The sequence below is a fragment of the Nothobranchius furzeri genome, chromosome 2, assembly GCF_043380555.1.
Source record: "Nothobranchius furzeri strain GRZ-AD chromosome 2, NfurGRZ-RIMD1, whole genome shotgun sequence".
Taxonomy (NCBI): Eukaryota; Metazoa; Chordata; class Actinopteri; order Cyprinodontiformes; family Nothobranchiidae; genus Nothobranchius; species Nothobranchius furzeri.
In genome coordinates this window covers 73,269,538-73,286,971 of record NC_091742.1, presented here as the reverse complement: position 1 = coordinate 73,286,971, position 17,434 = coordinate 73,269,538, and the positions used below count along the sequence as shown (strand labels likewise).

At 41.7% G+C, this 17,434-nt stretch overlaps 1 protein-coding gene across 5 annotated transcripts in view; it reads right to left on the bottom strand.

Moving 5' to 3' along the window:
- Positions 1–17,434, bottom strand: part of adamtsl3 (ADAMTS-like 3) — a 193,177-nt gene that overhangs the window by 41,493 nt on the left and 134,250 nt on the right. For 4 of the 5 annotated variants that reach the window (XM_015946509.3, XM_015946510.3, XM_054747523.2 and 1 more), the window contains 4 exons: positions 14,330–14,457; positions 5,198–5,243; positions 4,805–5,041; positions 2,572–2,698 (listed from right to left, as the gene is read on the bottom strand). In XM_015946509.3, coding sequence (XP_015801995.3) covers positions 2,572–2,698; positions 4,805–5,041; positions 5,198–5,243; positions 14,330–14,457 — 538 coding nt within the window. Of the gene's footprint in view, positions 1–2,571; positions 2,699–4,804; positions 5,042–5,197; positions 5,244–14,329; positions 14,458–15,329; positions 16,637–17,434 lie in introns of those variants that run through there. The other variant, XM_054747522.2, reaches the window with a different exon arrangement.

Here is a 17,434-nt window from a genome sequence, read left to right as displayed (position 1 = left end):
AAATTGCTTTTGTGTTTAAAAAGAACCAAGAAATGCTAATTTCCTTTAAAAGTTATATTAGCTCTATTTATTTTGATGGGCACGACACTGGGTTTATGTTTACATCTACCAGCCAATAGAGGGCGCCATTGAGGGCTGAAAATAAGTCCGCTTGGCACAGCGAGGCTGGCTCTGTGGAAAATGGCAGCTGCTTCTGAGCCCAGGAGATGCCGTTTTCGTTCTCAGAAGAGGAGCGACTATAAAAGATCTAAAACCCGAGTGAATTTAGGTGAAGCCTATACAGACGGACCAAAATAAAAAATGTCACGTATTGGCAGCGAACCTGATATCCCAAAGGCTGGAAACCTTGTTCTATGCAACTACAACCTCCACACACTAGATATCACTTTGGTTTTCATGTTCCATATTCCACCTTAAAAATTTTTTGTCATTATTTATGTATTTCTTTATTTTTGTATTTTTTAATTTCCTAGTTTAACTGCCATAAAACATCACTCTTTCAGGTAGTTCATTGAAAAGAAACATGATGATATTATAAATATTATTTCGAATCACAAGACTGGATCGGAGCTAATTTTACTAATTCACACAAGAAAGCAGGTCAGAGATGGCACAAAGTTTTTGTTGTTACATTAGACACCCTAAGCTGCCTATTTTCAATAACAACAGGGTAAATTTACTCAACTGGCCACTCCTGAACATTCGCTACCACAAACTCTTTCTAGCCCAACCACCTCAAGCCCTACTGCTTCATTTTCCTCTTTTTCCCCTCTCACTGAGAACTGTGTGTCCAAGCTTCTCACGTGCAGCCACCCTACTACATGCCCACTCGACCCCATTCCGACCAAGCTGCTCCAAGCTATTTCTCCTACAGTAGCCGCAGCAGTCACAAATGTGATTAACTCCTCACTGACATCCGGTACATTTCCCACCTCTCTCAAGCATGCTCAGGTTTAATCGCTGATAATAAAAAAAAAGCATTTCTTCCTCCAAATCATGTAGAGAACTACCGACCTATCTCTTTCCTCCCCTTTCTGTCCAAAATCATTGAAAGGGTGGCTTTCAAGCAGATAACAGAAAACCTCTCACAAAACTGTTTGCTTGACCCTTACCAATCTGGGTTCAAAAAGGGCCACTCCACTGAAACTTCTCTGCTAAAAGAAGCTAGAGCGACTGCCAAATCCTCAGTGCTTATCCTGCTCGACTTATCGGCTGCATTTGACACTGTCAACCATGGTTTCCTTTTGTCCACACTCTCTAGCAAGAGCATCACAGAGAAAGCACACGCCTGGTTTGAATCGTACCTCACAGGATGATCATTCAGTGTATCTTGGCTTGGACAATCCTCTACCATGCACCATCTTGCCACAGGAGTCCCCCAGGGCTCTGTACTAGGACCTCTTCTCTTTGTCATATACACCACCTCACTGGGTGAGATCATTCGATCACATGGCTTCTCCTACTACTGCTATGCAGACAACACCCAGCTCTATCTGTAATTTCCACTGGATGACCACACTATCTCTGCACGAATATCAAACTGTCTCTCTGACATATCAAAATGGATGAAATCCCACCATCTCAAACTCAACCTCTCTAAAACTGAACTACTTGTCATCCCAGCAAAACCATCCATTCAGCACAATATCTCAATCAAAAATGACTTCCTATCTCTGGCTCCTTCTAAGGCAGTTCGAAATCTGAGTGTTGTGATTGATGAACACCTGACCTTTAAAGATCATGTTGCCTCTGTTGCTCGTTCATGCCGCTTTGCGCTGTATAACATACGAAAGATCAGACCATACCTAACACAACATGCCACCCAGCTCCTGGTGCAATCTACTGTCATCTCCCGCCTCGACTACTGCAATGCCCTTCTAAATGGTCTTCCAGCCTGTACTGTGAGACCTCTTCGAATGGTCTAGAACGCAGCGGCGCGTCTGGTCTTCAATCAGCCAAAAAGAGCACGTCACCCCTCTGTTCATTGAGCTCCACTGGCTACCGCTAGCTGCATGCATCAAATTCGAATTGCTAACGCTAGCATACAAAGTCCGGGATGGTACAGCTCCCCTCTACCTGAATCCTCTTGCAAAGGCTTACGTCTCGGCCCGGCCGCTCCGGCCAACACAGGATCGTCGGCTAGCAGTGCCTACACCACACTCAGGACAATCCAGACTCTTCTCATGCATTATTCCACAAATGTGGAATAACCTACCAAGCACTACCAGAACAGGGGCTTCCTTTTCGATTTTCAATGAGCTCCTGAAGACCCTGCTTTTCAGAGAGCATCTTCTAAACTAGCACCCTCCCTGCTCCCGTCCCCCCTCTCTACTGTCCACTTCTTGTTCCCTCGTCTCCATGATTCATCATGCTGCCTCACTGCCACCTATGACTGACTGGAAATTGTTTGTTGTTGTTGTTGTTGTTGCTAGCCTCAAGGGCAACCTGCCGATTATCACTTGTAAGTCGCTTTGGACAAAAGCGTCTGCTAAATACATAAACATAAATTTGTCTTGGAATTCTAGGACCCCTTTATTATTATTATTATTTTTTTTATTTGAAAGAATTTACTTTTCCCAGAAGCATGCTGGGATTTGTAATGTCCTCGCACAAGCCTGCAGGATGAGCCGTCGCCATTGCAGATGCCACAGTTGTCCTCCTTCGCTGTGCTCCCCAGTTCATGATCACAGCCAACGATCTGTGGCACACAAAAAACAGTAAAACCTCCTACAATGTGAGATGCAACTTGGTTTCTGCTGTATCCTTTTGAAAAGTCAGCAAATAAAATAGTTGAAGATTTCATATTTTTTGAACAAAAGTACTGCAAAAATTTCTGTATTCAAATAAGAGGACTTGAAACCTTCAAGAGTACTCCCAAGGAAAGAGAAACAAACATTGCTTTGGTCTCATCCATAGTAATTTTTAATGCCTGCATCACAAATGTCCAGTTGAATCTATTGTGGTTTCCACACATTTCACAATTTCTTTCTACTCTTTTATTAGCCTCATCCACCAATGCATAGTTGATTAGTGGAGGTTTTTTCTGACCGTAAGACAAAAACCAAAACCACAATGTGATTTTAAGCCTTAGAAAATGTGTGTCTTAGGGCGTGCATGTGCACACATGCACACGCACTGCCTCAGGATGTAATTCCATTCAAGCAAGATAAAAAAAAGCATTGTAAACCATTTCCTGAATAGCGGGTCTAAAACCCACATCCCCAGGATTATTCCTGTTGATTCTTTTAATCAGATGGTATAAGAAGCGATTCGGCCTTCTGTGCACCATTTCTTTTTTTTTTACTTTTAAGTTCTTGTATCAAAACTAATGCACTCCCTTTTGGACCAGACGTACCACTCAAAGCAATCCTGATCTGATTTGACTTTCCTCATGATGACAGGTTTATGAGGGGAAATTTTACAGTCTAGAACTGTTTCTATCTTTATTTGAGCTTGTTCAATTCCTACTAAAATCAGAAAATTGTCTTCATTCAAGGTTATTATTTCAACAACCATGTTCCAAAGTTTCAAATGGGAGTGCCTGCAGATTTAATTTGTAATAACACCGCCTATCACCAACCTGTACCTATTAAATCTATGTCCTATTCTGCTTATTCTAAAAGAGCTGCACACTCTCTGATGGGAACATGGGTTAAGAACCCACCAAAGAGCAATTAAGTGATTAATTATCCTGAAAACCTTTTCAGAACATTTTTTGTTATTTGAAAGCTACCAGTTATCAGATCTTGCAACAGCTCTGTCCAGAACTAAAACATTGCCAGACTCAATTGATTTTTTTTCCTTTTTGCAATAAGGTGGTGAAAACTGGTAGGTAAGCAGAGCTGAATGAGATAATTACCTGAAACTCTGAGTTTGGTATGCCTGTTGTATGCTTTAAAGGTGTAATATGAAAGGATGACGTCCTGTGGTTCAATTGGGTTAATACAGTCTACTCCCCTAAGCAATAATATCATTTTTCTCACTGCTGTTCTGTTATGGAACAGCACCAGAATATTCTAGATGATGAGCAAACATGAGTCATACACAGTAAGCTGATAAGTCGATAAATACATTGTCATCTCTGGTGTTGGCCCTCTTGGGTGTTTTACAGTAGTGAGCACATCTTACACTTATTACGGTAATGCGTCTCTGGCATTAGAGGAAGTGTTTTGTTAGCTGTCTTGCTGTTAGCTTGCTGTTATAGTTCTGAACGACTCATTAAAGAAGTTAAACACAGCGACTGACTCATTATTCACTTCACGCATGCATTGCACTGTAATATTGAGATGTTGGTAATAGTATAGAAATAAAAATGTAGCTTGAGATATTCTTAGAATGGACTATTTGCTTCTAATTCATTGTTTGAACTGTTAGCTCAACATTAGCCTTTAGTCTGCTTCCACCAATATTAGAGTAAAACTAAAAGATGCTGTGGCTTCTTAGGGGTACAAGAAATAACTTCTAGGTCACTCCTGTTTACTGGCTTCAGTTCTTTAAACAACTCTGGAGCTTTTTGCCTGCTGGTGTCAAATTACAAATGCCCACGCTATTGCGTTAGCTCAACTGAGACGCGGCAAGCTCATAAACTCACGGATTGTAAAAGAGTAACTGATAAACCCTCAGCTGGCTGAGAGAGAAATCTGTTTCAATGTAGTGTTCCTTCCAACATGATTGACACACTGTTTTTTTAAGTTGAAATTTGTTGTTTTAACCCTCATATTAAGGGTTCTTTCTAATGTACATTTTACGTCTCAAAAATGTAAACACAAGGACAGAAATCCTTACATAATGCTCTTTCTCCCACCTGGCAGACTCCACTGATGCACATGTCCAAGGACTCTGTGTAACAACGTGTTCCATCCAACACTTTGGGTGCCAGCTCCACAACGAGATCCGAGTCCTTTGCTTTACACTTGAGAGAGCAAGGGTTGTCCGGATCATTATAGACAGGCAGCCATTCGTGAAACTGACCCTGGTAACGCACATCAGCATGAGCTGAACACTGCTGAGCCCGGAAGTCACCTGCATCTGAAGGGCAGTCCTGTTGTCAACACCAATACACAGGAGTTAGTCACACAACAAGACCACTGAATCTATATTACTCAGCTTGAGCATTAAATTTGATCAAGTTTAATCCCAAAGCCATATTTTACTTTTTTTAATAGTTCATTGGACATCTGTTACTTAAAGGGCTTACCACATTACTGCATGTGCGATATTTGATATTCTGCCCTTCACAAGTCCTGCAGAGGAAAACAACAGACATCTCAATTGTAAAAAGAGCAAGCAAGTACTATGTAGTGAATTAAACTCATAATGATTTTGAGTCAGCCTGCAAAGATCTGCGGAGAGTCTGCAAGGCTTTGACATTGCACTAACAGAAGGGAATTCTGCATTGCAACAAAGCATTTTGTTTTCTGACTTAAAGCCACACATAAAATGTGTACATGTTACATGAGTGGTATATTACTTTTGAAGCCAATGTTACCAACTTACTGTTTTCTGAAAGCTTTAACAAAATAGCAAACAATTTTCATGCACCAACTATTTCCTAAAGGAATATAAGTTACCAAAGTCAAACTGGCTGTATGCAAAAAAGTGACTGACCCCTTTAAAGAAATACGAATTTAGTGTACTTAACCACATCATTCAGAAAGCTGAATGCTGACCAACCAGCTACAACTAATTCAATTCAGTTCAGTTTATTTATACAGATACAGATTTATACACATCACGACAAGAATCGCCTCAAGGCACTTTACAAAGTAAACATTCCAATTCATTAAGCCCATCAGTAAAACTAGACCTGCAAAATTAAGAAATCTCTTCAGTAGAGCCTGTCTGACAACATGAAGTAGACTAAAATATCTCCTTTCATGGAGTAAAACTCTGTATTTTAGGAAAACACCACAGCAAAAGTTAAGCATGGTGGTAGTGGTGTGATGATCTGGGGCTGCTTTGCTGCTTCATGGCCTGTTGCTCTAGTAGAACATCCTGAAGGAGAATGTCTGACCTTTGACCTTAAAGGTGCAATTAGTAAGAATGGCTGTGGTCAAATGTGGTTAGTGCTCCATTTTTTAAAGCAAAGGTACTATTTTCTCAATCCCGTACCATGAGTTTCATGGCTGTTGCCAGTTATGGTTCAGCACCAGAAGATTCTAGATTAAAAGCGAGGTGGTTTCAGTACAACCTTCTGTCCAACATGATTGAGACATCAGACTGTTTTGGACAGCAGAATACTTAAGCCTAAATTATACTTCTCCGTCTGTGTCAGGACGAACGCACGCAACGCCATTGTCCGTCCTTGCTAGCCTGCTGGAGAGCCCTCGCAAGGACGGACGGAGTCAAGCTCTCTTTTCTAAACATCCGTCCGTCGAGACAGAGAACGCAAGCTTGTGATTGGTCAGGACGCCATTGTTGTCTACACCGCCGCCATTGCGCCCTCAAAAACATAAAGAGAGCCGACAATTTCTAGCGGCAGACACTGAGAAGCTTGAAGAATACCTCGCGAAAAAACTCTAAAAATATGAACGTTTAATTCCCCCCGTGAAAGGAGTGAAAAGATGCGCAGCAAGCGTTTTATTTGTGGACAGAAATGACAGGAAACGTGGGTTTAGAGGTGGCGAGCCCATGAAGAGGTGGAGGAAAATGAGAGACAAACAAATTTGTCCGTGTTAAAAAGTCTCTTATATACAAAAAAAAAAACCAATATAAACACACTATCTTGGGCCAGATACATGACAGGATACCACAGAACAGCGCTGCGCCCTCTGTTGTCCTGGCGGGGAATTGCTTTGCAACACTCCCCAGGAGACGGAGAAGTATGAGGGCAAAATGTCTCCGTCCGTGTCTCTCCCTTTTGGAGCTGACGGAAAGTATAAATCCGGCTTTACACATATACTGGAAAACCCTCCAATGTGACAAAGATTCCTTACCAGCAACATGAGGGACTCGTTACCGGTTATCCCAATCACTTTATGAGGTTTTTATGTTTTCCTCATAGTGCCAGGCTGGTTTGGATAGCATTTCCCCCCTCGTCATTTAAGAACTGCATCTTGTTTTAACTCGGGTTATCTTTGATATGTAAATTTGTTTATTTAAAATATTTAGGTGTGACAAATAAAGCAGAAAAAGAGGACAACTGTAAGGGGGCGAAAAGTTTGTCACAACTTGTGCATTAAATATGGTGACTCTATGCATCATGTTAACTAGGAAAAATACGCTAAAAGTGCAAACAAGTATATGTTTGTAAACTGATGTTCATGTATGGGAAGCTTCTGATCAACTCACCCCAACTAGTAAACGTGGAGGAACCTTGTTAAAATTACATTATTCTGGGTAATCTCATGTGGGAATTTGAAATTTGAATGGACTCACGTGTGTTCTGCTGTAGAAGTCTATAAATAAATCATTGCTCTATAAATTAACAGAAATATAACATACATTAACAAAGCAGGCACAGTGGAGTCCTCAAGTCTGTGTCTGCTAAACAGATTAAAGCAGTCTGGATCATGACTCTCTCCAGTCTGGCTGTTCTGCCCAAATTATTGAGCTCACCGCTTATTGAAACGGGGGATTCCTTTGTGCCTTCTCGTCAAGGGATGATAAAGCATTGATGGTAACAATGATAGGCCAATCATCCGCGACCACAGTGGAAACTGATTATCTGATAGTCTTTTGGGTTTGGGAACTAAAGGGGAATTCCTGTGTCCCTGTTCCTTAGTTAAACTGGAATTGTGATTGGAGACAACGTCTAAAGAGTTTGGAATAACACTGGAGTGAAAGCTTAAAGATTTTTTACAGTATTATTGCAGGGAGTGGATGTGGCGCGTGTGGCATGGCAAGAACATTAGAGGCTGCGACGAATCCAGACAGTCCCCTCTGCCAAGCCAAACAGCGAGTCACGGGGCCTGAACCCAAACAAGAGACTTTCAAAGACCATGAGCTGAGAGACAGGTACCAAAGATCGGGGTGGAAACTCCCACAGGGACCAGGAATATACAAACTAGACTTTCAAAAAAGAGAGGAAAAGGGAATAAAATGAATTTCCCCTTTTCATTTGCTCCTGACTTTGTAATCACCAAATTCAGCAGTAGACGTAATGGGACACACTGTGTCGTCAAAGGGTAGCCCTATCCCTCAGATGTGAAAATTCATACTATGGGATATCTCAGAATCTTACCTACAGATAGGCATTCAAATTTATAGATACTTTGATTGTTTTTGCCCTACTTCAAATGTAGGAAGAGTGAGATTTGGGGTCTTCTCACACCCTTGTTCTCATTTAGCAGGGCCAGGGTGTGTATGGGGAGTGTGAGTGGGTGTATGGTGTTCATTCTTGCTGTGTCTTTAGGCTGGATGTGTTCATCAGTTGTGCATGAGGGTGGGAGTGTGTGATTGTTTATGTGTGCGACTGCTTATCTGTCAGGTCAGATCTTGGACTCTGCCTCTCCTGGGACATCTTGGGTCACAACAACATCTTATCCTATCCTCCCCCTGCCACATCTCCTGCCAGTGGGTGGTGCCTCCCTCTGTTTGTGTATGGGTGGTTTTCATGTCTGGGTGTTGTAGCTCGCTCTCTGTGGCCCAGGCCCTTGGGTACTAAATGAAATAATTATCACCATGTGCTTTTTAATAGGAAACATTGTTACTGACATTTGTCCTTATGGAGTTTGGTGTGGTGATATCTTGGTTCTGTTGTATTTTTGTGTGTGTCCCTTGTTTTTCTCTTTCTGCAGCTGTACCTCTTGTATAATTTATTTTCATGAACTTTTTTGCCCCCATCTCTCTCTCCCTCTCATTTACCTCCTTTCACTTTCATTTACATCTCTGAGTCCCTTGGGAGAACAAATAATCAAAAGCAATTCCAATAAAGTTTTGATATCAGGCAGGACATCTTTGTTGAAACTCTGCTTGTTAGAAGGAATTAAATTCCAATGTAGCAGAGTGTGCATGGTCCCAGTATCCTTTCATAATAACCTTCAATAGAAAAAGTTATGGCAAAAACTGAGGTCATATCTTTTTGGGGTTTTTGGAGTGGGGTAGGGGTGGGGGTGCCAGCAATTATGCCCGAAAAATGCACCTTTGCCTGAATGAGCCCTGTTTTGGTTTGGAAATCCATATTTTTGCCACCTCTTGGTGTTCCACGTAGGTCCAAGTAAGGCCCTTTGGCTTCCTGTCTGAGGAACGTCATTAATTTAAAAGGAAAAAGGCAGAGAACAATGCTTTTAAGCTGTAGTGAGATATTTGTTAATGCAAGCTTGTTTACAAATCAACCCCCTCCCACAGGCTAGTTTTTAAATCCTTTTTCTGAATGTTTTACTCCTCACTTGAACCACTGATCTTTTTTATCCCAATTATGAACATTTCTTTCCTCAACAGCGTGTCCTTGCCCTTAAGTAGCGATGGGATTCATGGCTCTTTCATGGGAGCTGTTCAGTAGTCGGTCGTTTACCTCAAAGAGCCGTTTAACAGACTGGCTCTTTTGAACAAAGTGAAGCCAAGAGAGCGGGGGTATTGAGAGCAACGTGTTCCTCCGGTGCCCGTGAGGGCGCACGGTGTTGGGAAGCGTTCCTCCCATGTCCGTCACAGCGGATGGTGGGGTTTGAGCGGGTGTGCTTTACCGACTTCCAGGGAGGTTTGTTATCGGAAGACAAGATGAACGGCTTTCTACAGGGACTCGGCTCTCATCGTTCACTCTGAAAACCCGTTCAAAAGATTCGATTCGTTTGTGAGCATCACATCATCATATCAGGCCCGCCCCTCCCCTATAACGGTTCTGTCTCACGGGGTAGCTAATTTGTGTGCATCTGTGTGAAACACGCATAGAAAAAAGAGACAGACAGAAAGAACGGCTCCGGCCCAGCCGCGACTCGGCTCCCATCGTTCATGTTTATGAGCCGTTCAAAAGAATCAGCTCGTTTGCAAATGTCACAACAATGCTCTTAACCCCAAAATTCCACCATCTCCGCTCCGGCACGAACTCCGCAGCAAAAACTGTCCCGCTGTAGTCAATCAGAGCTGTTCCACTACTGCGGCCTTGTGGCGCAGTGTGCCGCCCGCCGTTCTGCCATCCGGCAAAAATAGGATCCATTCTATTTTTGCCGGACGCCGGAGCACCTCTGCAGTCAATGGACAGAAATCACAACCGCCCAACAGGAAAGGGAGCAAGCACAACTTCCGTTATTTCACAATAAATCGATAAACAAAAAGCGTTTTTTGTTTCATATGCACAGGTTTAACAACTTTTAACAACTATCAATGGTGGTTGAACTTTAAATGCACAAAAGTAAGCCATAAATACAGTTTACACTATCAAAGTAGTCACACTTTGTTGATTCAAACACTGCTGATCTCTCAACACAAATGATGGACAGATTAAACAGTTCATTTCTATGCTTCTCCCACACAACGGGTGTTTGGATCTAACTTCCGCGTTTATTGCTCGGACTGTATCGCAAGATCTCAAAAATCCCGCCCATGCCTGTTTGCGCACCTCAGGTCTCCGCACCGGAGCGGAGCCGTTGTAGAGCGGGTACCAGTAAAAATTGAGTTCGGAAGCGAGCGGCAGCGGAAAGCGGGGGCGGACCGGAGCGGAGATAGTGGAATTTTGGGGTAAGATGTAAGAGCTAAACTGAGTGCAGGCTGTGTATTTGTGTACATGTTTGGTTCCTCCAATATAATAAAAGAGATAGAGCTCATTGGATGAATATTCAAGACATCCGTCTGTCTTTGGGTGAACCTTCTAGAATTATATAGATCATAAGTTGATGTAATATGTATTATGGTTTGTTTTTTCCATTATTGCATTAAAATAAGTAGAAACAATTACCAAAGTATGTAACTTTATTATTTATTAAAGTATTCACTTTATTGTAATTGTACTAAAATTATCAAAAAACAACCAACAGATGATAATTCAGCTTTTTGAAGGACTGTCCCATTTAGTAGGGAATTACTACGACTTTAAAACTCTGGAGGCAAGAAAATTTGGATTCACACTTAAATCCTGGTACTTTTTTGCCAGAGTAAGAGTAGAGTACTTGTAACATGAACTCTCTCTAGCTTCAGAGATCGTCTATAGACGTTAAACCAAGATTAAGTCGAGCTGAAACCCAAAAAATGTTTTCATTTTTATCAATACACTGTTATAGGTTGTAAAATGTTATAGTAGTAGTTGTACAAAACGAACTGTTCTTTTGATCTAATAGGGGAAAAGATCTAGTGGAAATTAACTAGTGCTTTGCTCATCTTTATTTCAAATTAGTGGAGGGGGATCAAGAGACTCTTTCATAAAGCAATGTAGGGAGTCTTTGGTCATTCATAAGTAGTCAGCGTGTGGCAGTAATGTGGCATGATCATGTGTTTTTCACAAAAGATTACATGATGGCGGTTTAAAGGGTGCACGGGGTGGTCTCCATGCTGTCATGCACATCCTTCCAGCTTCGACGTAACTTGTCTTTTTTCACTGAAGCCACTGTAGACTGTCCTTCACAGTTCTCGTGAACCGTCTATCTGTGCTTCAGCTCTAAAGCTCCAGTGTCTCTGCGTCGCTTTAGTTAGCCGTCTCAGCTGATTCTGTTTTCAAAAGCAAAACTGACTGCCTGTCTTCAATTTCACTGTCATTGTTTGCCGGCCGAGGCTTGACCACTTGTAATCATGACACCACCATCTGTTGCGCGAAGGCGAAATCTTCATTCAGAAGTCTGCCGTTGCGTCAATATTACAATCAAGCTTGGCGGCGAGACTGCTGCACTATTCCCACATCGCCATACCGCCACTGCACTTTCATAAGACACAACATGGCGGCATTATTACCCTGACTTCCCGCCACGGTGTGTCTTATGAAAGTGTCTTTTTGGTGTTGGTCAAAATGAAGCTGAGGTTGGCCTCTTTAATGGGAAAACTTCTTAAAAAATCTGATGTATTTGCCATCCACAAGCCTCATAAATTTAAGAACAACATTTTTTCTTTTCAGTGGCACCTAATCCATATGTCCACACTTGTTTCAAACCAACAACGAGCTGGAGGTTTTAATCATGTGAAGAGTGTTGTGTGGATAAGACTAATGAGGGCCAGGTGATCGGTGTCCTAATCAACTCTTGCGTGTTTCAGCAGAGGCAGTCAGCTCCTTGCATGGTGCACGTGTGTGTGTGTGTGTGTGTGTGTGTGTGTGTGTAAAAAGTTGGAACGACATTGGATTGGAGGGTTTTGCAGGCTCATTTCCAGCCCCTCTAGCCAAAGAAATTACACACACACTCACACAACAGACCTTGTGCTGTTTTTAATTGCACTGTTTTATCTGCCACCCCAGGCCAGGCTACTGCTCCCTCCATTCCCATGCAGCGGTTGGGATGTAAGGTCCAAAAAGCAAGTAGATGTACTTCTATACACTCTGTCCACATCCCATATGGAGTTTAAACCCCAAACACCTCTTAACACATCAATCGGTTTTGCAGCCAGTAGTGCTCTGAGGCTTGCCTGACCAAAGTTTTCTGGGCAGCAGGGAGAAGTGGTTGCTGCTCGCATCATGAAAGGAACTCCAGAGAAAGCTACTGGCCTCAGTGTTTATGGGGGAATACAGGGGGTGGGTCTGGCCCTTTGAGGTGAGGTTTTGATGGTCTGTTGTTTCCGCAGCATGGATTCATAGTAATGCAGTAATGCCAACTCCACCTGGTACCTCTGGTTATGACCTTAAAATCATGTGTGCTGCTCCTGTCATTGGTGGCTCCCTCTTGAAAGTGCAAAAGTGGTGATTTTAACAGCAAAGCTCACTGGCTACCTTTAGCTAGTGAGCAATGTATTCTGGGAACTGTAAAATTGAGGAATGCAGTGAAGTCACCCTGCTGCTATTTCCCAGCCTATAAATGTGACAACATTTCAGTGGAAAACATACCCTCTCTGTGTTTCTGTCCTTTTTTTCCTGCTAGCCCATCAAGCCCAGTTATAATTGGCCACTTTGCCCAGTAAACACTTGACCCCGAGCTTTAATCTCAAAGCTCACAAAGTTTAGCTCCAAGTCTTTCCAACCAGGTGACTTTGACGTGAGGGTGAAAAAAAACCATGACGCTCAAAGTCCCAGTTCCTCCTGAGAAACAAAACAAGATGATAAGCTGTTTGTTCCTAACTAATGCAGTCTCCTGGTTTCAGAACCACGTTTCACTTCATCACCCACTGAGATGATTGTGAGACTTTGACACATCGGCTGGTCTAATTGTCAATGATGAATTTATGGTTTGGGGTCAAATACACTCTAGTACCTGCAGCCATCACCAGAGATCGCCGGTGTTGGTGGCGTCACTTCCTCTTATCTGTGCGCAGCAGAGGATGGTGTCACCCTCTACTGCACACTTACTCTTTGCTGATGACACCGTCCCATGCAGGATCCAATGTGAATACTCCATCGTCTCTGTGAGACAATGGAGTATTTACATTGGATCCTGCATGGGACAGAATTCATCAGCAAGGAGGACGCAGGCAGTAGAGGGCGACACTGTCCTCTGCTGCTCGCAGATTAAAGACAGTGATGCCACCATCACCAGCTATCTCTGATCATGGCTAGAGATACCAGCTGAAACATGTCAGGTAAAAAACATTATTTTTTACTAAATTGTAAAAAAAGAACAAGAAAATGAATAACGAAGATAAACACGCAATTAATGTACAAAAGAGTTTCTAATCTGGACCAATGGTTCATAAAGTTTTCTGCATCTGAGTTAAACACAACTAGAAGACTACTGGCCACTGGCCAAAGTATACAAGTGTTGCTAATAAACCAAGTTTGGTGTGGTGAAAACAAAATAACCCCTCTGAGGGACTTCAAAGGGATTTTCCATTCTATTCTATAAATAAATAAGGGTACAGATTGGCAACACATTCAACCTCATTAACAAATTGGCCAATAATTATTTAAATTTTATAGCAAACTTTTGGATCTCTAATAGCAATTAAGGCAAAACAAGTTATTATATACCATCCTAATAACCCACTATTTCAGATGTTAACACCCTTTCACAACAACACCATTCGAAGTATCTTAACCAGCCCTTTAACCTTGTTTCAAATGTTCTTGTTTTGTATTTTGATGAAATGATACAATGGGTATTAGAGTGGTTGGATAGAGGGGGCCTTTTCACTTTTTTTTAAACTGCAGAAAATATATCAGTTAAACAAAATCTCTGAAATAGAACCGAGACCTCTAATTTATTAAAGTATGAAACAAACAGTGAGCTGTGCATGATAGAGGACAAATAAAAAACACATTTCAAAGCTAAAAAAGAACAAAATTATAGTTAAAAACAACAAATAGGTAGACAAGAGCTGGTCTTACTTTGAGCTGAGGCATCGTCTCAGAGAATATGAGGCTCCGCCTCCACAGGTACGAGAGCATTCGCTCCATGAGCCCCAGGCATCCCAGAGGGTGTCCCTGTCTTCTTCAGATCGGGCCGTCCGTGAGCTCTACACACCAGAGAACAGTTTGTATGCATGAGTGCAGAATTCTTTAGCTGCCAAAAAGTCTTTTATCAACTTAAGCATTGGGACTGTCGTAACACCAAAGTGTTCTCTAGCGAATGTCAGCTTTGCTTGGTTGATCCTGAAATGATTTCCCCTAAAATAACCGAAGTATAAAACGAAAGTAACTTTCAGGGATAAAAGTCAGTCATGTGAGCTGTGATTTTTCCTTCAATCAACATTTAAACTGTTGAGTCCACGCTCACAAAGAGAGGCTTTACTGAACCCCAGTAGCTGCTGAGAGTGACGAGTGTTTGTGACAGAATGAGAGAGGTGGTAAGAGGAAGTAATCAGGAGCTCTTGACTTTCGACCTTTTCACATGCTTTTAAAACTGAATAAACCTTTAAATTATGGAAAGTTCCTGTGCTTATTAAAGTTCCAGCCACACTTGTGGCCTCTCTCTGTTAATTGCTTTATGCTGTATTTGGCACTAGAGTCAGATATACTACCACAGAATCCAACATCAACATTATGAGAGGACAGCACACATCTCAGATGTACAATAACAGCCAAAAAAGGAAGCTCTCGTCTATGTCCAGAATCTTATCCTGCTCTAACGTTCCTCTCATAGTCCGTTTTAATAGGCAAGTCAACCTAAGCCTTCTGCTGCTAAAAACACTCATTTGTAACATAATTTTAACGATGCATATACAGCTCACCGATTAAGTCATCAGCTTCCACCTTCACTTTTCAGAGTTTAGAAAAATACGTTAGCGCTAGATTCAAGGAAAACTCGGCTCATGTAGAGTGTTTTTGCCACCTAAAGCCAGACAGCTTAACTTAGTGGACTGTGGCAAAGGAAAAACTGTCTCTTTACCTGTTGAATGGATGAAACATGGGAAAATGATTCACTAAAATTAAAGGGGAAAAATCCTGGAACGAACAGCGGGACGAATCCACCTTCTTCTGGCTCAGGAGACAGGAGGTGAATCATTAGACATAATATCGTGCCATTAAACCTACGGTGTCCTTACTTAACCCTTTGACTTCCTCACCATGAAACAAGCAATGAGAAAATGGTTTAAAGTTAAAGTCAGGTTCCATCAGTCATCAGACACGGGTGAAATTCATCTCCGCATTTGACTTATCCCCGTGGGGAGTGGTATTTAAGGCTTTAGTTTAATGTAAATTAATAATAGTAATAAAATAATTGTAATAATAAGGTAATAATAATGCAATGTTATAATCTTACATCTTTTCTTCAAACATTTCCATATTCATTAGAATTTTTTGTTAACTATTTTTTAAGCTTATCTAATGCTTCAAAGAGATGTGGGGACTTTAGTTATGCTCTACTTATTTACTAGAGTAATCAAATATTAGCCAACTGTCATGACTCTCATTTTTCAGCCTTCATTCAGCTCACCTGGTCCCCTCACCAAGCTCCTGACAAGCCCTGTTTCCCTGGCAACCACCATCAACTCCATTCATCTCACCTGTTCCTGTAATCAGCTTCATCCACTTCACCTGCTCCTGACTCCTCAGCTCATCTCACACACCTGCTTCCCCTGCTATAAAAGAACCATCCTGCTATCCAGTCTATGCCAGATTATTGAAAACTTCATGCCAGTAAATTCTCCAGCCATCCACCCTGCCTGATCTCTGCCTCCGGACCTTGTTTTTTTTCCTGACCCCTGCCTTGAACTCTGCCTGCCATCACTACCCTCGCCTGTCTTCTACCACGTCTCCAGCCTGCTCCCTGTACCTGCTTGTGCCGATCTGGTTTTGACTCACGCCTGCCCTCTGACTCTGTCTCCTGCCTCGCCCATCTGGTAACGCCACCAAAAATAAAAGACTCTTTTATATATATATACTTTAACTGTGTTTGGCGTCATTACGGGTCTTCTGAGTTCAGCTCGTGACACCAACATTTCACTTCTACTCCTTACATTTTGGTAAGTAGTAATAGTAATAGTGAATTTTACCTCAATTATCTGCTTTCTACTCTAGTAGTACATTTAGTACTAGTACATTTGGGCTTGTCTTCTCAATCAAAACTCAATAAACACATTTAGATTAATTGCACCATCAAGGTAGTGAATTTTATTGTTGTTGGATAATAATTTTAGGCATTTACAATTCTAATACCCAGTTGGTTTGTACCATCCACACATGGACGTAATTTGGGGGGGGGGGGGGGGGGGGGGACATGTCCCTCCCACTTTTTCCAAAGTCAAGTTTTGACCCCTGCACTTTTTACCATCCAAAAACAATGTTACACTATATTAAATTGACACTGGTTGAACTCTAGGACCAAGCAGAAAACAACCATTTGTGTTGAAGCCCGTTTCCCATTAGAGCATACTGTAAAGATACCCCCCCTCCTCCCCCCGTCCCCTCCACTTCTAAAGTGAAAATTACGTCCATGATCCACATATTGTTCTTTAATGTATTTGCAATACATGTGAATGCATTAAACTTTAATGGACGTATATATCAGAAACCGTAAAACCATTGGCTATAGATTGGCTATATCTATATTTTTGCTAGGCACTTCTGGATGGATGCTAACTGCATTTAGTTGCTTTGTACTTTTTACATGTGTAATGACAATAGAGTCTGTTCTGTTATATCCTATGTGGCTGAAATTGTAGCCTAATTTATCCCAATTTTTATTCAACATTAACATTTTTATATACCATCAGTAGTTCAGGCCCATAGTAAAAGTGCTTGTTTGGGGAGGTGTATGTGCTGTGGCACAGCTTTATGTTATTTAAAAAAAAATCTTATTGTGTTTGCTTTTTTACTTTAAGTAGTTTTGAAATAACTACATTTTTACTTTTACTCAAGTAAAAAAGTATAGCATTAGATGTGGCCGTGGCTGAGTGGGGAGAGCAGTTGTCCCATGATCCGAAGGTCATTGAATCGATCCCCAGTCCTGGCGGGCTGTGTGCTGAATATCCTTAGCCAAGATACTGAACC